This window comes from Salvelinus alpinus, chromosome 37, assembly GCF_045679555.1.
Source record: "Salvelinus alpinus chromosome 37, SLU_Salpinus.1, whole genome shotgun sequence".
NCBI classification, from domain to species: domain Eukaryota; kingdom Metazoa; phylum Chordata; class Actinopteri; order Salmoniformes; family Salmonidae; genus Salvelinus; species Salvelinus alpinus.
The window spans coordinates 8552992-8573811 of NC_092122.1; the positions used below are offsets into that span (position 1 = coordinate 8552992).

The window sequence follows — 20820 nt, forward strand, 5'->3', positions numbered from 1 at the left end:
GTGGTCAGTGTTAACTCTGTCCTAACTGTCATGTAGACACTGTCTATATTAACCATCAGTCCTTGGTGAAGGCGTGGTCAGTGTTAACTCTGTCCTAACTGTCATGTAGACACTGTCTATATTAACCATCAGTCCTTGGTGAAGGCGTGGTCAGTGTTAACTCTGTCCTAACTGTCATGTAGACACTGGCTATATTGACCATCAGTCCTTGGTGAAGGCGTGGTCAGTGTTAACTCTGTCCTAACTGTCATGTAGACACTGTCTATATTGTCCATCAGTCCTTGGTGAAGGCGTGGTCAGTGTTAACTCTGTCCTAACTGTCATGTAGACACTGTCTATATTGTCCATCAGTCCTTGGTGAAGGCGTGGTCAGTGTTAACTCTGTCCTAACTGTCATGTAGACACTGTCTATATTGTCCATCAGTCCTTGGTGACGGCGTGGTCAGTGTTAACTCTGTCCTAACTGTCATGTAGACACTGTCTATATTGTCCATCAGTCCTTGGTGAAGGCATGGTCAGTGTTAACTCTGTCCTAACTGTCATGTAGACACTGTCTATATTGACCATCAGTCCTTGGTGACGGCATGGTCAGTGTTAACTCTGTCCTAACTGTCATGTAGACACTGTCTATATTAACCATCAGTCCTTGGTGAAGGCGTGGTCAGAGTGACTCACTATGGTCCAGTTCATGGCAGCATCTCAAATGGCACCCTATTCCCTAGGAGCCCTGGTCCAATGTAGTGCACTATATAGGGAATAGAGTGCCATGGGGCTGTAGTCAAAAGTAGTGCACTATATTGGGAATGGTGTCATTTTGGACAGCCCCCGTGTGTAGTAGCATCACATACGATCTGTGTTTCTCCTCTCAGATATTGACGAGTGTTCCTTTGAGAGGACCTGCGACCACACCTGCGTCAACTACCCTGGCAGCTTCGACTGTGTCTGTCAGGAAGGATACACTCTGTACGGCCTCACACACTGCGGAGGTGAGGAGGACACAGACATGCATGGGATTGCACGCACACACACACACACACACACAAACATGCACACTTAGAAAGATATGGGAAAGAGACAGACAGGTAGCTAGAGAGAGGCACTGATAGGAATGAATTGACTGACACAAAGTGAGAAGCCCTGAGAGACTGACAAGGAGAAAGAGAGAGTAAGAAAGAGAGGGGAGAGAGACTGACAAGGAGAAAGAGAGAGTAAGAAAGAGAGGGGAGAGAGACTGACAAGGAGAAAGAGAGAGTAAGAAAGAGAGGGGAGAGAGAGACTGACAAGGAGAAAGAGAGAAATCTTTTTTCATTGTGTGTGTTGGTGAGGGGTGACTGAGCACGTGCAGACGGCGCTGCCGAAAGCACACTCACACCTCAGTTCCCCTGAATAGTCCTCCGTACCTGCGACCCTGCCTGTGTGTGCATGTGTGTGTGTTGTACCTGTCACACACATGTCGTGCGGAGGCAGTAGGCTTGACGGGTGTGTGTGTGTGTGTGTGTGCTGTGATTCCACTTCACCCTGTCTGACTGACAGCAGTGTTCTTCAGTGCTAGACTAAACAGGCCACTGTCTAAAGGGCGTTCCATTAGCAGTCAACACATACCAGTCAGTCAGATATAGAGCACTGAGAGGACATGAGCTGTCTGTCTCACACTGATGACATCACACACTCACGCGTAGCACAGGCTCTGTCTGAGGATGTCATTCTGAACTTTGATGATACTCTTTTTTTTTTTATTATTTTTTTTTTTTTATAAATTTTATCCCCTTTTCTCCCCAATTTTTCGTGGTATCCAATCGCTAGTAATTACTATCTTGTCTCATCGCTACAACTCCCGTACGGGCTCGGGAGAGACGAAGGTCGAAAGTCATGCGTCCTCCGAAGCACAACCCAACCAGCCGCACTGCTTCTTAACACAGCGCGCCTCCAACCCGGAAGCCAGCCGCACCAATGTGTCGGAGGAAACACCGTGCACCCGCCCCCCTCAGTTAGCGCGCACTGCGCCCGGCCCGCCACAGGAGTCGCTGGAGCGCGATGAGACAAGGATATCCCTACCGGCCAAACCCTCCCTAACCCGGACGACGCTAAGCCAATTGTGCGTCGCCCCACGGACCTCCCGGTCGCGGCCGGCTGCGACAGAGCCTGGGCGCGAACCCAGACTCTGGTGGCGCAGCATAGCACTGCGATGCAGTGCCCTAGACCACTGCGCCACCCGGGAGGCCCTTAACTTTGATGATACTCAACCACGTACCCACACGCACGCACGCACGCACACACACACACACACACACACACACACACACACACACACACACACACACACCCTCTGACTGTATTCTATGTGGTTGTGTCTCAGACATAGATGAGTGCAGCATTAACAACGGGAGCTGTGAACACAGCTGTGTGAACACACAGGGAGGCTATGAGTGTCTGTGTCCGCCCGGTCAGAAACTCCACTGGAACAAGAAGGACTGCACCAGTAAGCACCTAAACGTCTACTGTGTGTGTGTGTGTGTGTGTGTGTGTGTGTGTGTGTGTGTGTGTGTGTGTGTGTGTGTGTGTGTGTGTGTGTGTGTGTGTGTGTGTGTGTGTGTGTGTGTGTGTGTGTGTGTGTGTGTGTGTGTGTGTGTGTCTTCTATACACATAGGAGAGTGTGTGTGTGCGTGTGAGTGTGCGTGTGCGTGTGTGTGTGTGTCATCGTTTTTTGTGCTGTGACGGGTCGGTGGTTGTCATGGTGATGTGACCCTCTCTGTTCCTCAGAGGCGGTGAAGTGTTTGCCCGACGGGAAGCCAGCGCCGCGCGCCCAGCTCAGCTGTGACAAGAGAGGAGGGGTGGAGGTGTGCTCACTCTCCTGTCCTTCCAACGCACTCTTCCTCGCAGGTACGTGGCTCAGTCCTACACACACACACACCTTACAGCAAGGAGGAACTGTTTCACTCAAAGACGAAACCTTCACTCTTTCTCCCCAGCAGAATCCTAGCCTTTAACCTCGACTCTCCTCAATCTGCAATCTACACTCCCTCCTTCTCTGGTTAAACTACATTAATCCTCTACTTTCTCTGGTTAAACTACGTTAATCCTCTACCTTCTCTGGTTAAACTACGTTAATCCTCTACCTTCTCTGGTTAAACTACGTTAATCCTCTACCTTCTCTGGTTAAACTACGTTAATCCTCTACCTTCTCTGGTTAAACTACGTTAATCCTCTACCTTCTCTGGTTAAACTACGTTAATCCTCTACCTTCTCTGATCTGGACTGGTCTGGTGAGGTTTAGTCCCATGCGCTAGTATTCAGCTGACTCTTATCAATGACCAATGCCTGTGTATCCGTGGTTTACCGAGCTCCAGCCACTCCGTTCTCTCTGCTGCCCTCTAGAGGCCAAGGCCAGTCCTCACGCTGCTCTCCATTCAAGCAGAGCTCCACTGAAAGTTTCCCACTTGGATGTAGGGCTCAGATTAAGGCCTAATCTATCTACCTACCTACCTATCTCAGTCACTGGCCAAAGGATCCATCAGGGGGCATTTCAGCTAAAAGTATTTCAATCTGTGAGTGATATCGTCTGGTGTTGCCCCTAAGGCTATACATGGCATTAAAGCTATTGGCTGTCAATGCAGGCACCCTGGTCCTTCTGCGAATGTGCTTAACACAGACGAACATCTGTAAAACAATTACATTCTTTAATCGGGCCTGCCATATTTCTGTTAGGACTGTTTTGAGTAGACAGCTACTCCGTTTGGCTTGGCTGCTGTAGTGTGAGACTGATGGATAGCGCTCAAACACAAAGTGAAATAATATTGCTTTTTTATCTTTCTGGAGAATGTCTTAATTTGGGGGAGAAGGAAAGCTTTTAAATTCTTGTGGTTGCATGCAAAGCCCTGCGTCTTCTTCATTCACATCCCGCTTTATGAGCTCTGAAGTCTTCATCCCTCATTTCTGACTAGATATGTGTGTGTGTGTGTGTGTGTGTGTGTGTGTGTGTGTGTGTGTGTGTGTGTGTGTGTGTGTGTGTGTGTGTGTGTGTGTGTGTGTGTAAGTGCGTAAGTGTGCGCGAACATTCATGAGAGAGCATAGATCTGTCATAATTTCTCTCCATCCATAAGGAAATGTGTATGTATGCACGTGTGTGTGCATTTGTTTGTGTGTGTGTGTGTGTGTGTGTGTGTGTGTGAGAGTGTGTTTTATTTTATGGTAGACTTCATATGGCAGTCTCTTGTAACTCTTAAATACTAGAGAAAGTGAGGCCATAGAAAACTAATACAAGTATTTTACTCCTCCGCACTCCATCAGAACGTCAACTAGCCAAGAGAAACACACATTGCCATCAGACGGTTAGCACACACACACACACACACACACACACACACACACACACACACACACACACACACACACACACACACACACACACACACACACACCCCAGGCAGTTAGCGTAACAGGCAGATTGGGTCACACTGCTCCACAGACGGACCCCTCTATCACTTTGACAGCAATCCCATATTTCCTCATGTCCCATGTCACCCTGTCCTTCAGTGCTGCTGGTTTAATAGCCATAAACAAGTCAACCAGTGGCAGAAGACAGGGATACTGCAAGCAGAGCTAGTCTAAACGGAATGACCTTGGATGGACAGGGTTGTAACTGACATGTACTTGTGTGTGTGTCCCGCCAGACTCTGAGAACAGCTACACACTAAGCTGTGGTGTGCCGGTGCAACCTGTGAAGGCACCACAGAAGAGGAACGCCACCACCGCCCTGCTCACCTGTGCAGGTATGCAATGCATCATGGGACATGTAGTCAGCGATGCATGCTTTGTTCTATATAAAGATATTTAACCATACCACTTCAGCTAAAACACACACATACCATGAGATCAGGGTCTCGCAGCTCGGTCATGACCTTTTGGCGTCGATGCAGTTGACATCTTTTCACTTCTCCCGTTGCCGTTGAGTTTAAATTCCTCAATTTCTTCATTCCCTCCATCGGAATCTTCACTCCCCTGCCTTTGGTGCTCGCCATGTTGTCACTCCTATATTTCCTTCAGCACTCTGTAGATTCTGGACAGGGAGAGGGCCCTCGCACGGCCAGAGGAATGCACTGAGAGAGAGAGAGAGGGCCCTCACACGGCCAGAGGAATGCACTGAGAAAGAGAGAGAGAGAGAGAGAGAGAGAGAGAGAGAGGGCCCTCGCACGGCCAGAGGAATGCACTGAGAGAGAGAGAGAGAGAGAGAGAGAGAGAGAGAGAGAGAGAGAGAGAGAGGGGTGGAGAGGGAGATGGAGATGGAGAGTATGTGTGTGTGAGAGAGAGAGAGAGAGAGAGAGAGAGAGAGAGAGATGGAGAGATGGAGAGATATAAAGACTCACCATCTGGCTGGGGGTGTGAGTGTTAAGTGATATGAAATACAGCTCACCTCAGAGTGCCAATCCTGGACCGTCCACCATTGAATCTCACAGCTCCCCCAGACATATGGTTCGCTTACGGTTCATCTACGCTCTCATCACGGTCTGTCATTCCACGCTCTGATAACTGAAGTGGCAGATGATGCCGACGGTGAGGATGATGATGAATGTGACGATGATGATGATGATGGTTACGATGATAATGATCAAGACAGCTTTTATGTGGCGTACCAAACCACAAACAGCTCAGTCCATTCAGCGCCTCTGCTTTTCAGCAGCAAACTGGAGCCAGTGGTGTCCTGGTGAGTATGTTGTTAGTGGTTAATGGACAGAGCCACACACACAGCTCTTCATGGCCTCTCAGTGTGCTGTGTGTTTACCTGGCTCCGATCTCAATGTTCCTATCCACTCAGCGTACCCATAACCACACACACACACACACTCTGACCCTTGCGTGTCTCCAGCACCTCGTTAAAAGGACAGCCATCCCGACCACCCACTACATGACCGACAAACAGACACAAACACAAACACACACATTCCGTCTACAAGCCTCCCTGGTGTCGGCTGGACTGCTGATCACCGGGACGATGTGGGTTTTTGGTTTTGCCTTTATTGCCAGAGAGACAGGCAGAGCGTGATGAAGCATTTGGCTGCCTTAGTTCCTCTGTGACCTAAACTTCACCTCAACCAGGGAACACCAATAAAGGTGGCCTGGAGATGCACTCTGAAGTCTGTGATCATATGCCATGGGCAGTGGACTATCATCAGGGCCAGGAGTTGGTCAGGTCAGATGATCAGGATAAAACTCCTGTCCCTAATTATGATGTTATTCATAGGATGTCAAAAGGTCATTCATTAGTGTATGTTTGTGTCTTTCTCCTTTATGTAAATGAAGATCCGTTACCCCCGCCCATCAAGCAGAAGGCCCGCTTCAAGGTCAAAGATGCCAAGTGTCACCTGAGACCCAGGAACAAGGAAAAACACAGAGAGACGTCCAAGCCGAGCCTGCAAGGTAAATCCTGCTACTCCTAAATGACTGTACAAACTGTACTGTATAACACAGGCTACTCCTAACTTAGAGTGTGCAGCATCAAGTAATACAGACTGAACTAAGACTAAGAAGGTATACATGATGCAAGATACTGTAGCAGTAATATAACTGACAGTTAGATGTGTCCTGAGCTGTGCCCTTACACCTGCCATAACTCTGAAACAAACAATACTAAACCATGCACAACAGCATCCTATCAACTTCCTCTTCTTATCTTCTTCCTCATCCTCCCCCTCTTCTTCTCAGGGGGTCCGCTCCCGTGTACTGACGACTGCCAGGTGACCTTTGTCAATCTGAAGTGTGACTCGTCTAAGAAGCGGCGGCGTGGACGCAAGTCCCCTTCCAAAGAGGTTTCCCACATCACAGCTGAGTTTGAGATGGAGATGAAGGAAGCCTCAGGTCAGTGTGACTGTGCAACCTCAGGTCAGTGTGTGTGTGTGTGTGTGCTGATTGCATATACGCCACATTTTAGACTCATGTAACCTATTTCTGTATGGGTGTGAGTAATGTGAGTTTTCTGTTATATCGAGTGTGTGTGCTTGTATATTCCTCTCTGCAGACTTGTGTAACGTGGACTCTGTGTATTTGTTGTGTGTGTGTGTGTGTGTACTGACTGTGTGTATTCCACTCCCCAGACTCGTGTAACGTGGAGTGTGTGAGGGAGCGTATGAAGCAGAGGTTACAGAGTGCCATGCGGACCCTGAGGAAGTCCATCAACAAGCAGCAGTTCTATATCCAGTTCTCTGGTACCGAGTACGAGGTGGCCCAGAAACCTGCACTGCACGTTGAGCAATGCAGCACCGGACAGGTCTTACGGGACGGCAAGTGTGGTGAGCATCCTGTGCAAGGCATCCTGGGATATGGAGTTGTTGTAGCTTACTATTCCAAATACAGGTAACTGCCAAAATAAAGAAAAACACTTGAGTAAATGAAGGATACAAAGTACTGTATATTGAAAGCAGGTGCTTCCATACAGGTTTGGTTCCTGAGCAATTCCTAAGTAATTAATATCCCATAATGCTTAAGGTCATGTATAACATGCTGGGCAGGCCCAGTTGGCCATTATTTTTGTCTACCATGGCAATGCCCCCATCCACAGGGGATGAGTGGTCACTGAATTGTTTGATGAGCATGAAAACGATGTAAACTATATGCCATGGCCGTCTCAGTCACCAGATCTCAACCCAATGGTGAATGTGCATAAAGATGGCTGCCCCCATGTACTTACCACAAATACATTACTCTCCGTTACTCATTTTCTGTATCGGTATAGGCCTACACGATCCCAATTCTAGCTCAAAGACGCCGGCAATTTGAAAAACGGGAAAAGTCGATTGTGCTGATTTACTGGCACGTTGAACCAGGCCGTAGTTTAAGAACTCTGTGGGTAGTGCTAAAAACAATGCCGTGGTAACTGAATTCCTCCGTTCCTCTGAACACTTAAGAGAGATTCTGGAGCGGCGCTTTGAGACAGCGTTTTCCACCACCATCAACAAAACACCAAATTATGGAATTTCTCATGGAAGAATGGTGTCGCATCCCTCCAATAGAGTTCCAGACAGCTTTAGAATCTATGCCAAGGTGCACTGAAGCTGTTCTGATTTGTGGTGGCCCAACACCCTGTTAAGACACTTTATGTTGGTGTTTCCTTTATTTTGGCCTATACATCACAGCTGCAGTTTGACACCGTGTGTAGGCTAAAACCCACTTCCGTCTCTGTTTATGCAGTGTATGTCGGATATACCATACCATGATATGCAAAACATGTCTCTCTCATCTCTCTCTCTTCCTCTGTGTGTACGTCTATCTCTCTCCCTGTCTCAGTGAGCTGTGGTGTGGGGACGTACTATAGTGGAGACCATGATCAGTGTGTCGTGTGTCCCCCTGGTACATACCAGGACACTATGGGTCAGCTGTCCTGTGAACCCTGCCCCAGCACCGAGGGACAGGGTATCGCCGGGGCCAAGAACGTCTCCCAGTGCGGAGGTGTGTGTGTGTGTGTGTGTGTGTGAGCGTGCTTGTGGCAGTCTTATGTCTGCTGTAGTTTGGCACCACCCTGTGGTTATTAAACGGTATTCCAGTTCTATTGGAGTCCATGGTCTGTTTCAAGGCATTTCCCACTTTGTCCTCTAGAGAGCAGCAAAGACCATGGTTCCTTAGATAGATCAGCCTGGCTAGCTCAGTCGGTAGAGCATGAGACTCTTAATCTCAGGGTCGTGGGTTCGAGCCCCACGTTGGGCGTTTCCTTTTCATTCACAAGGGATTTCATAGCCTCACCAGCGGTACTCTGGAACTGACTCCATCTCATTAAACATTGAAGTTCTACTTCCTGCATAATAGGTCAGTTGAAGAGATGTATGTTATAGAGCCTTGTTAAACCTCTTCTTCTCTCCACCTCTCCCAGGCCAGTGTCCGGCTGGTCAGTATTCGTCAGATGGGTTCCGTCCCTGTAACCCCTGTCCTCTGGGCTCCTTCCAGCCGGAGCCTGGCCGCGTACTCTGCTTCTCCTGTGGAGGTGGCCTCATGACCAAGTACGAGGGCTCTGTCGCCTTCAGGGACTGTGAGGCCAAAGGTAAGAGAGAGAGAGAGAGAGAGAGAGAGAGAGAGAGAGAGAGAGAGAGAGAGAGAGAGAGAGAGAGAGAGAGAGAGAGAGAGAGAGAGAGAGAGAGAGAGAGAGAGAGAGAGAGAGAGAGAGAGAGAGAGAGAGAGAGAGAGAGAGAGAGAGAGAGAGAGAGAGAGAGAGAGAGAGAGAGAGAGAGAGAGAGAGAGAGAGAGAGAGAGAGAGAGAGAGAGAGAGAGAGAGAGAGAGAGAGAGAGAGAGAGAGAGAGAGAGAGAGAGAGAGAGAGAGAGAGAGAGAGAGAGAGAGAGAGAGAGAGAGAGAGAGAGAGAGAGAGAGAGAGAGAGAGAGAGAGAGAGAGAGAGAGAGAGAGAGAGAGAGAGAGAGAGAGAGAGAGAGAGAGAGAGAGAGTGCATGTATTACTCTCATGTTTGTGGCTGTGTGTTTTTCTCTCCGTAGTCCACTGTGCTCCTGGACACCACTACAACTCCAGTAACCACCGCTGTATCCGCTGCCCAGCCGGTACCTACCAGTCAGAGTTTGGACAGAACTACTGCATCACCTGCCCTGGCAACACCACCACCGACTTTGACGGAGCCACCAACGTCTCTCACTGCAAGAGTAAGGCCAGTCTCCCATTAGTGCAGTGAATTATTTTAGTGTTGCACATGGTTAGAGGACTCAAATGACAAGTTGTCTTGGTGTGACACGTGCTAAAACATTTCAGTTTCCTCTGTACTCTAAATTCTCAAACTTTTTCACTCGGGGCCTCCCTTCCAGCATTGGGGAACATTCCGTGTTCCCCAACACATTCCGTGTTCCGTGTTCCCCCCCTGCGTGCGCCACGTCTATTTCTATAGGCACGTCATGGCAAACTGTTCGCACTGGAGAGAATTTTGCAGGTTTAAAGCCTATTTCCTGCAATTCTACACATTTTGTCATGGGGTTCAAAGAAAATGTTTCAGTTTTGAAGCAGATTTTCTTGCAATCCTATACATTTTGCCATGTCTAATGTGTATTCATGTGATATCTGAGCGACAAAAAAATTACAACAATATCTGTGGACTAAAAAAACAAAATATAAAAACAGTAGCTGACACGGGCTAGTTGATCTGGACTTTTCTGACAAGTTATAAATAGCTCTCTAATGTATGCAATGACTAACATGACAAGAGGAACTGATGATGCACTAACCAATTTAGAAATGTCACCTTGTGCATTCTACTGTTACAAAAAAACAAAAAGAACCACTGCTCTAAGCTATAGACATGTTCCTTGCTGCTAAATTAGTTCAATTCAAAGCCGTAGTCTCCAGTGCTTCCTGACTCATCCAAGTCTCTTCTCCCTGTCTTAGACCAGGTGTGTGGGGGTGAGCTGGGGGACTTCACAGGCTTTATTGAGTCTCCTAACTACCCCGGGGACTACCCGTCCAATGTAGACTGTATCTGGACCATCAACCCCCCCCACAAGAGACGCATCCTCATCGTGGTGCCTGAGATCTTCCTCCCCATCGAAGACGAGTGTGGAGATGTGCTCGTCATGAGGAAGAGTGGTACGCACAACCAGGAAATCATTCTTACTGTGCCAGCCAATCAGACAGCGTGATATTTAATTTCATCAGCTAGCCAGTCAATTCGATTGTTACATTATTGTAGTTAGTCTATCTTGCTATTTTAATATTCATCAAGTATTATTTCAGCTGATTCCAAACTCTTGGTTGGTCCATCTGTCTGTCAATTAAATGTAGCCCCTCCCTCTTCTTCCCTTAGCCCTGCCCACCTCCATCACCACTTATGAGACGTGTCAGACGTACGAGCGGCCAATCGCCTTCACCTCCCGCTCCCGCAAGCTCTGGATCCAGTTCAAGTCCAATGAGGGCAACAGTGGCAAGGGCTTCCAAGTCCCCTATGTCACCTATGATGGTCAGTCTGTTGTAGCTTCTACACTTCTAAGCTGCTCAGACTCCCTAACATTCACCTGTGCCTTATTAAGTCAACTATAATGTACAGTGTGACAAGGTGTGTTTGATGGTGGAATATTAATACACTTTTTGTGTCAGCTGAATAATGTAACCCTGTGTTTCTTCCTGTCTGTTGTTTTGAAGAGGACTACCAGCAGCTGATAGAGGACATTGTCCGGGACGGCAGACTCTACGCTTCAGAGAATCACCAAGAGATACTGAAAGTAAGCAACTCTCCATTATGTCCAATTACTGTATATTATATATTGTAATTAATAGATATAACTATACACAGTATAGTATATTATTTTCACTGATAACTCCCTCCGTCTGTCTCTCCCTCTCCTCCCTGCAGGATAAAAAACTGATCAAAGCCCTGTTTGATGTTCTGGCTCACCCCCAGAACTACTTCAGGTACACTGCACAGGAGTCCAAAGACATGTTCCCCCGCTCATTCATCAAGCTGCTGCGCTCCAAAGTCACACGGTTCCTACGGCCGTACAAATAAGCTGCTACGCCCTCTGTCTGTTACCCAGGCGCTTACCCCTTACGCTTATCCTACGTCTCCTTTCCACCATCTACTCCTCCCTACCCTTCACCTACGTCCTTACCCTGTCAACATCCCCATATGTCTTCTAATCCCCACGTCTATACCCCCCTACATCTCTCCTACAACCCCCCCCCCGCCAATCTATCCCTCTCTTCTACACCCTCTACTCTTCTACACTTCTCTTACACCCCCAACCCTACCCAGAGATCCTCCTGAATCGCTATCCCAGCATTCTCTGCACAGGAACAGAGAACCGTCTTTCCCTCTTTTGTCTTTTTTTCCTGCAGTCCTCGTTTTAACTTTCCAGCTTTTCCCCTGTACTTCTGTTTTGGTTTGGTTTGTTTTTGTGTTGTTGTTGTTGTTTTGGTTATATTTATATGTGTTAGAACTTGCAGAAGCCCACAACATGGATGTTTGATATACATGTACGTACAGACATGTTGTCTACAAGTAAAATGTATGTGTATCTATGTACGTATGTATATTTGTGTTTGTGTGAACATACGTATGTGCACGTAGATGGTGTGCGAGAGTGACGTCACACGCAGGTACATAGATGTATCTTTATTTTGTTATTTTAAAAGGCCCCTGGCGTGCACAAAATACCGATTGGTGCACTTAAATCATATTTTACATCAACATTTTCACATGGGAAATAATTTCTACAGACATTTCTGATTTCAGCATCCCAGACCATTCCACCTCAAACTGAGTACAGTGAACGAATAAGTTAGATTTTTCCAAAAAGTCACTTTAAAAAAAAAAAGATATATAACAAGATGAAAAAACTACCTGCAAGTAACAGACGTTGCTATAGAGAGAAATGTATGTGATGTAACTAATATTTGGAACTTTAATTGCACTTGAATTTTATATTGTAAACTGTAGAAAAAAAAATCTAAGTTACATTTTTCCTTATGTTTTGTGTTGTATAGAAATGTATTACCTTGGTTGTAGCAAAGAGAGAGACAAAAATATGTCCCGTTTTGTTCTCACCACAAAAAAAAACAGCGTTCAATTGTTTAGACAGACACCATCAAATCCACCCATTTGGCCAGAAAAGCAGTATTGCCAGTAAGTAATCATTTAAAGGGAAATGTCCTTAACGACCCACTACTATTTTAGTTGTGGGTGTGCTCCCATCTCCTAACTCTGCCTCATCCCTTTAAGACCCTCCTGACTAGCTGCCAGAGAAAAGGGGTGTTTTATGTAAAGCTTCTTATATGATGGCACTAAGTGCACACTCAAAACCACCTGCTTCTTACGAGTGTCCACTCTCAATCTGTCTTATTTGGACTTCTCCCAGTTTCTGTAAGTCATCACCTAGACTGTTGATTTAATATCTGTAACAAATATGTTAGTTTGTTTATTTTTCTGCACAATGCAAGTGGGGAAAATATGTATTGTATGATGACGAGACTGTTGATTTGGAGGTGAATGTAGTAGCAGAGAGACAGATGTCTGTTTGAAAGTATTGTGATGTCTATGAGAGTATCTGTATGTACATAGCACTTGCAACTGTAACCATAACCCAGAAAGCGCCCAAACTGACCTCAACAAGTCAAACATTCTGACAAAATTACACTTTTATTGTTCTCCCCCTTGTAACACTCTCCCGGCAGAGTCCGTTTAAGCAATAAGGCCATGAGCCGTGGTATATTGGCAATATACCACAAGCCCCTGAGGTACCTTATTGCTATTATAAACTGGTTACCAACGTAATTACAGCAGTAAAAAAAAAAAAATCTGTCATACCCGTGGCATACGGTCTGATAAACCACGGCTGTCAACCAATCAGCATGCAGGGCTCGAACCACCCAGTTTATGACGTCTGATATACCACGGCTGTCAGCCAATCAGCATTCAGAGCTCGAACCACCCAGTTTACAATTGCCTATACAGCACATCTATTACAGACCTATTAAACTGCTAATACACCGCTACTACACGGTTATAAACAACTTAAATTCTTTGTGCTGGGCACAAGGATGATAAGCATAATTATATGGCTTGTATCTTCTAACCTAGAGGCCATATACTGAAGGCCACTGATATGGGATCAGATATAGTCATTCATTCATAAAGTCTGCGTTGTGCCCTAGCACTGATCCAGGACCTGTTCATTCCAGTTTAATCGTAACCCCCACTGTTGTGTGTAGAGTTGTGTCAGAAAATGGTACTAGTCGTCAAATCAAAGCCCATTGGAGGAGGTGGTTCGGGGGGAGGGACCTCGCAACCTCTCTTCCAATGAGCTTTGAGTGGATTTCAGCTAACAAGGGCGGAGGAAGCATGGATTTGACAGCTAATGTTTTCAGATACAACCAAGGTGTTTGTCCACTCAGTCCACTCAAAATGGTTGTCGCCTGCAGAGGTGTAGCTAACGTTAGTACAGTGCACCCACTTCCTGTTGAGGGATGTTTTGGGCGTTTAGTGTGTTTGATGATGATGATGATGATGATGAAAATCGGTATGAAATGCAACATTTTTTATGATTGACTTTTCCTGAGAATGTATTCTATTGTGTGTGTGTGTGTGTGTGTGTGTGTGTGTGTGTGTGTGTGTGTGTGTGTGTGTGTGTGTGTGTGTGTGTGTGTGTGTGTGTGTGTGTGGATGTGTGAGACAGTATGATATAGAAAGAGTGCATGTTCTGTGCATGTGTGTGAGACAGCGTGTGTCCGTGTATGAGTAGCTTGTGAGATCGAGGTGGAGAAAGAGAGATACTGTATGTAGGTACTTTAGTCCATTTTATAGAGGGATAATTTTAACGTTCGTGTTAGTCGGTTGTACCCAAAGAGAGAAACTGTATCACAGTGTTTTGCCATTGTTTGGTCCATGAAAATCCAGTAAAGAACAAATTCAAATAAAACAGTAGCAGAAAAACAACTCCACCATGCTCTGTGATCTTCCGTTGTTTAAATGTTACTTGCTACACTTTACTTTGCACTTTTCTATATTATCTAGCATCTTTTGTCTCCATGGCTCCAGGGCACCTTACACACACTGAAATATGTTTCCTGAAAATGTAGCTGACATTGCCTATATTGGCCTTTTCTCAAAACGAGGATAACCGTTCTGAGGGTATAGACAACACACAAACAAACCTAAGTGCAAATTGACACTGAGTCAAAGTTTATTTTCTTGTAAGATATTTATTTTCTTGAACACATAAATGTAGTATTCAATGATCCTACTCTGCACCTTTATTCCATAAATCTGCATCTATTGAAATAACCTATTGGAGGCTGTGTAAGAAGCCTGGCTGTATTCACATCACAGCCAAGTTAGCATTGTTGTTTCTTACAGTAGCTGCAGCATTAAATGAGTCTGACAGCCAAATCTGGTGATTTCTTTTGAACTTTACAGGACATTATCAACGCTGAGAATCTCCAGGCAAACGAGAGTGGCAAATGTGTAGATAAGGCCTTATCTTCATGCCTCTCCTCTTTTACAATATTTCTCTTTCGGCACCGGCATCCATTTTTAAAGTTCATTGTGTATTAATTAATTAAAGTCAGAGTTTAGATTGAGGACATCTAGTTTGTTTTTCATTGACTTCAGCTTCTTATTTTAAATGATGTTTTCCAGAGTAGTTGAGTATAGTAATAGGCCCTAGTCTCCAAAGACAACAAATGTTTAACCAGGCAGAGGCGCATTTACACAAATTATAAAAAGACATCAGCTATGCCTACTGTTCTATGTCCAAATTTGCAACATAATGATTCTTGTAAATTGTAGGTGTACTTTTGGAGCCATTCCTATTTGTAAAACGTTAAATGTAGCTTAAGGAGAATACGTTTTCATAGTATTTTTTTGCAGCTGTAATCTGTTGAAAATAATAAAAAGTTCCCCTGAAGCCAAGGTCAGTTGGGTTGCAGACATCCATCATGTCATCTTGCATTATTCCAGAACTAGCACACCCGATTCAAATAGCCTAATGATTAGTTGACCAACTTGACTCAAGTGTGCTTGTACTACAATACATAAAAGTCAGTGAAACTGGCTTGGGGTAAACTAAACCAGAAGAGGTTTGAGAAACACAGGGCTATGGTAAGGATGAAACTAGGCCAAATGTGAGAATATAAAGTAAAATGTATGTCATTTATCACCAAATCGATGGTTCTCCATTGATCTTAAAGAAATGCAGTTTAATTCTGCATCTGTGGTAGATGAAATGATAGAAAAAACAGAGACGAATCTCTGATATTGTATACTGGCTCAAACTGTCTGTCAGACATGAATTGATTCGTGCTCAGACCTCCCCTTCGCACATTGAGCTGTTCATCCAACAGAAAGCTCCAGAACATATCAGGGAGAGGCGGGAAGACACAGAGCTCGAGCACATTCAGCACAAGAGGCGGGAGATTAAGTGTTTCCGCGAGAGCCAAAGCGCAAACCTGAGCACCACGCGCTGCACTTTCAAACCGACCAGCGCAACTCGCTAGCTGCTCCCCCTCCGCCGTCCGCTCCTCTATCAGACCCACGGGACTTCACTTGTTCATCCCTAACCGGACAGGCTCAGCTCATCCGACCGGGAGACCGGGCGAACCCAGGTAGGTTAGGTGCCGCGGTGTCTGCTTGCATGTTTTGTGTAGTAGGCTACAGGATTAGTAGGATGACAATCCGAAACAGATTTTGGATTTCAATTCTATTCTAATGTGTTTTTTTTTTCTATCGGAAATGTGTTTTACTTCACGTAGCCTAATGTCTAGTAAATCTAGTCCAAGATGGTGATTGTGGACACTACTACTCTCTTCTCTGTGTTAGGTTGTCCACCGGAATGCTTTCATGATGTACAGTGAATTCAGCAAGTATTCACACCCCTTGACTTTTTCCACATGTTGTTACAGCCTGAGTTTAAAATGGATTAAATGTTGATTTTTGGGGGGGGCACTGGTCTACACACAATACCCCATAATGTCAACGTGGAATTATGTTTTTCGACATTTTTACAAATTAATAAAAAATGAAAAGCTGAAATGTCTTGAGTCAATAAGTATTCAACTCCTTTCTTATGGCTTTCTTATGGCAAGCCTAAATAAATTCAGGAGTAAATTTCCTTAACAAGTCACATAATAAGTTGCATGGACTCACTCTGTGTGCAATAATAGTGTTTAACATTATTGTTGAATGACTACCTAATCTCTGTATCCCACACATACAATTATCTGTAAGGACCCTCAGTCTAGTAGTGAATTCCAAACCCAGATTCAACCACAAAGACCAGGGAGGTTTTCCAATGCCTCTCAAAGATGGGCACCTATTGGTAGATGGGTAAAAAAAGACATTGAATATACCTTTGAGAAACTGCTCAGGGATTTCTACCCATGAGGCCAATGGTGACTTTATAACAGTTACAGAGTTGAATGGCTGTGATAGGAGAAAACTGAGGATGGGGCAACAACATTGTAGTTACTCCACAATACTAACCTAATTGACAGAGTGAAAAGAAGGAAGCCTGTACAGAATACAAATATTCCAAAACATGCATCCTGTTTGCAACAAGGCACTAAAGTAATACTGAAAAAATGTGGCAAAGTAATTCACTTTTTGTCCAGAATACAAAGTATTATGTTTGGGGCAAATCCAATACAACACATTACTGAGTACCACTCTCCATATTTTCAAGCATAGTGGTGGCTGCATCATGTTATGGGTATGATTGTAATCGTTAAGGACAGGCGTTTTTTCAGGATAAAATGAATGTGTGAATGTTCCTGAGTGGCCGAGTTACAGTTTTGACTTAAATCTACTTGAAAATCTATGGCAAGACCTGGAAATGGTTGTCTAGCAATGATCAACAACCAATTTGACAGAGCTTGAAGAATTTTGAAAAGAATAATGGGCAAATGTAGCACAATCCAGGTGTGGAAAGCCCAGAAAGACAGCTGTGAGTGTTGTGTTGTCTCGCTTGTTGTGATATGTGTTTTGTCCTATATTTATATTGTATTTATTATTAATCCCAGGCCCACGTCCCCGCAGGAGGCCTTTTGGCTTTTGGTAGGCCGTCATTGTAAATAAGAATTTGTTCTTAACTGACCTGAGTTTATTTGGGGTCCTAAATACAACTAACACCAAAAAAGCAATGTCTTACATATATAGTTTTCATTTGAACAATTTCCAATATTATTAACATAAAGAAAGACAACTATTTAATCTCCATGCCTTTGTGTTTTGGTGACTATGCTCTACTAAACTACACAAAATAGCCTTCTGAAGTAGGCTAACACCCCAAAATACAGGCTTGACATTATATCTGATTTCATTGATTTGTTTGTAATTTAGTTTAGTAAGATTTAGTGAGATAACTGGACATAATTAAAATGAATGACAATTATTGTGAAAACAAGAAACCAAACCTTCCTATAAAATGTCTCAATTAGACAGACAAATCAACTGCTTGTTTATGCGAGATTACTTGGAAGTGGCTCATTGTCATTGTCTTATTAATCAGATGTGAATTACTTTGTCAAATTTAGATTTTGTAATGTTTATTCTCTTCATTTGACAGAGTGGTTCTCCTTTCATGGCTGTGTCTCTCTCTCAGTATGTTAGCATGGGACAGGTGTGAATGCTGCCAATACCTTGTCAAATTCAAATTGAGCCAGCGTGCACACTCAGTGCTGTATACTATAGCCTTGTAGGCATCAGTCATAGCCTGTCAACAGGACTTGTAGCCTACACACACACATATATATACATACACGTACACAGTCCATTTTTACACAGCATAAAGAATCTAACCAACAAACATGACTAATGGTGTGTGTCCGTACCAGGGCGTGGAATAGCCTACGAGTGAAACGAAGGAACATTGTCGGACAATTTTATGGAACTGCTTCTCACAGTCGTTAAATCTGAGTGTCTGTCATCTGTGCCGAAGAAGAGAGTGCATCAATCAATTCCTCCTCACGCCTATTCATTTATCAAACCGTCCCTCTTCACCATGTTCTCTGCTACATCTTTCTTCATCATTCTTCCTGTAGTCACGGTCCTGTTCATGTTAATACGGCCCTGTCCCTTTGTTCCTAGTGCCAGTGTAATCCTCTTCTATTCTCACTGTGTACCATGCTCTCAGCATCTGCCAATGCACCCTTCTGCTCTCATTCACTCAGTGTGAGGACTTCTGGCACTGCCACACGCACATAGACACACACATATATACATGCATGGACACACACAAGAGTATGCCTGTGTGAGTCATGGTGTTAAGTGTGTGTAATTATGAAATGGGTTGTGTGTGGCCGTTTTCACATGAATGAGATGGCACACTGACATAGCAGCACAATCCAGGATAAATCCAGCTCCTCCACTCATCCCTAAATGATCACCCTCCTTCCTCCTTTACATCCCTCCCTCACCATCTCACCATCTTACAGGATCCGTATGAAATCCTACTAGAATCCCAGAAGCAGAGCTGGTATTTAAAGGCAGTAGTAAATGTGATATCTGCTTGACAGTGTAAAAGCCGTAGATGCTCTTAGGGGTTGGGTTATGTTGCTTTGGTGGATAGAGATTTATTTACAGTCTTAACTGCGCATTCCAGATTGGCGTTGTGTTCCCACTCAGTGGTTCTGTTCTCTGTGTGTGCAGGAGTAGGGGGACACAGAGGTGGAGGGGGGACATGCTCGCTCAGCAACCCAGCAGAGTTTCTCCGAGGTGGGCCAAGCTGTGACAGAGGGCCTCTCTCTGGTGAGCCAACCCGCAACCCTGACCGCTCCAGCAGGCCTCACACCCAGTCCTAACTACTGTGTGTGCCAGGACCAGGCCACCTCCAGCCCAGGCCAGACCACGTCTACCCCAGGCCAGCCCAGAGTGGGTCAGCCCCAGCCCAACCCACCTCTTCCCCAGCCCCGTAGCGGTCCAGGCCCAGGCTCCAGAAGCATGGCCTTCACCCTGTCAGAGATCATGGCTGCGCGGCGGCAGCAGCAGTCCCAGGCCCAGCGGGCGGCAGGCAGGGCAGCCGTGGAGGTGGATGAATACAGCACCAACCCCACCCAGGCCTTCACCTTCTACAACATCAACCAGGGACGCTTCCAGCCCCCGCACGTACACATGTAAATAGAACACATACACGCATGCAGGCAGGCAGACGCACACCCCTGCAGATATACATGTACATACACATATACTGGCATACAGATACACACTACATATGTTCAGACACCTGGTCTCTGTCTATCTCCGTTCCCAAGCCCTCCTCTATTCCCGTCTCTCCCCTTTCCCCCTCTTTCTTTTTCTTTGAGACTCATCCTCTCTGCATGCTGTTATTTGCACTCTCATTCCATTTCTCTCTGTCTCTCTGTCCTTCTTTCGGTCTCTGTGTGATGGTGGTGTGTTGAGGGCTGGCTGTGTACCTGGAGGAGAGCTCACTAAAGTGGGCCACTGTTATTCACCAGCTCCCTTCTCCCTCTGGAGACTCTCTGGGGCTGCTGCACACTCACGGAAACTCCCACAGGACTCCTCTCTCTGTCTGTGCTTTTCTTTCTTTTTTCTACCATTCCTTCGCCTTTGTTGTGGCCGACCTCTCACAGTTTTTTTCCCCCTTTTAATTTCTCTCTTTTTCTCTCTCTCTTTTTGACTTTCTATAAGGGATGGTGATGGATACTGATCCAGACTACATTAACACTGCAACTCTGCTTCTTCACTTTGAGACTTCTCATTGTTTATCTTTCCCATTGTCTTTCTCACGCTTTTCTCTCTCTCTCTCTCTCCTTCGTTCTCTCTCTACTTTAGGGTGGACCCCCTGCCCCACGACACTCCCAAGCCGCCAGGTTACACCCGTTTTGTGTGTATCTCAGACACCCACTCCCGTACGGACGCCATTCAGATGCCCTATGGAGACGTGTTCATCCATGCTGGAGACTTCACAGAGCTGGGCCTGCCCTCTGAGGTCAAGAAGTTCAACGATTGGCTAGGTAAGACTGACCAATCACATTAAGCAACATCACATCACGTCAATGTTTAGTACTACAGATTTTTTGTTTTTTGAAATGGTGCACAATTTCTTTTAAAATGTGATAGATCTTATTTGAATTATTTTTCTTCCTTCTTTATTGCTGTTGTAGTGAAATGAGAAATGGACCTTGAGAAGAGCCAGTTCTCAAGAGTTCAAGTGTTTTTAGAAAATATTTCTATGTATTACCCACAAATGAAATTAGAAAATGTGTTTTTCACTCAACTTTAAAGAAAATAAGTCATGGATGGAGGGATACCTGATGAAAAAGAGATAAAAAGAGGAAACAGAAGAGTAAAAGAAACTGCCCACTCAGTTAATGTTCATTACTTAGAGCAGTGACATT

At 45.2% G+C, this 20820-nt stretch overlaps 2 protein-coding genes and 1 non-coding gene across 8 annotated transcripts in view; all 3 read left to right on the plus strand.

Annotated features, from left to right (window-relative positions):
• The window catches only part of LOC139566090 (signal peptide, CUB and EGF-like domain-containing protein 1), a 68925-nt gene extending 54516 nt beyond the window's left edge, over positions 1 to 14409 (plus strand). For 3 of the 5 annotated variants that reach the window (XM_071387001.1, XM_071387006.1, XM_071387003.1), the window contains 14 exons: positions 870 to 986; positions 2357 to 2479; positions 2761 to 2880; positions 4671 to 4769; positions 6298 to 6414; positions 6700 to 6876; positions 7089 to 7283; positions 8278 to 8439; positions 8858 to 9025; positions 9471 to 9632; positions 10366 to 10563; positions 10781 to 10933; positions 11116 to 11195; positions 11327 to 14409. In XM_071387001.1, the coding sequence (XP_071243102.1) occupies positions 870 to 986; positions 2357 to 2479; positions 2761 to 2880; positions 4671 to 4769; positions 6298 to 6414; positions 6700 to 6876; positions 7089 to 7283; positions 8278 to 8439; positions 8858 to 9025; positions 9471 to 9632; positions 10366 to 10563; positions 10781 to 10933; positions 11116 to 11195; positions 11327 to 11479 (2024 nt within the window). In that variant the 3' untranslated portion in view covers positions 11480 to 14409. The remainder of the gene's footprint in view (positions 1 to 869; positions 987 to 2356; positions 2480 to 2760; positions 2881 to 4670; positions 4770 to 6297; positions 6415 to 6699; positions 6877 to 7088; positions 7284 to 8277; positions 8440 to 8857; positions 9026 to 9470; positions 9633 to 10365; positions 10564 to 10780; positions 10934 to 11115; positions 11196 to 11326) is intronic. The other 2 variants (XM_071387002.1, XM_071387004.1) reach the window with 1 other exon arrangement.
• On the plus strand, positions 8622 to 8694 carry trnak-cuu (transfer RNA lysine (anticodon CUU)). The gene has a single exon. It is a non-coding gene; the product is annotated as a tRNA-Lys (tRNA).
• Positions 14410 to 15805: 1396 nt separating the features above from the next.
• LOC139565734 (metallophosphoesterase domain-containing protein 1-like) overlaps positions 15806 to 20820 on the plus strand; it is a 37371-nt gene continuing 32356 nt past the window's right edge. For both annotated transcript variants that reach the window (XM_071386242.1, XM_071386243.1), the window contains exons 1-3: positions 15806 to 16071; positions 19112 to 19575; positions 20255 to 20436. In XM_071386242.1, the coding sequence (XP_071242343.1) occupies positions 19403 to 19575; positions 20255 to 20436 (355 nt within the window). In that variant the 5' untranslated portion in view covers positions 15806 to 16071; positions 19112 to 19402. The remainder of the gene's footprint in view (positions 16072 to 19111; positions 19576 to 20254; positions 20437 to 20820) is intronic.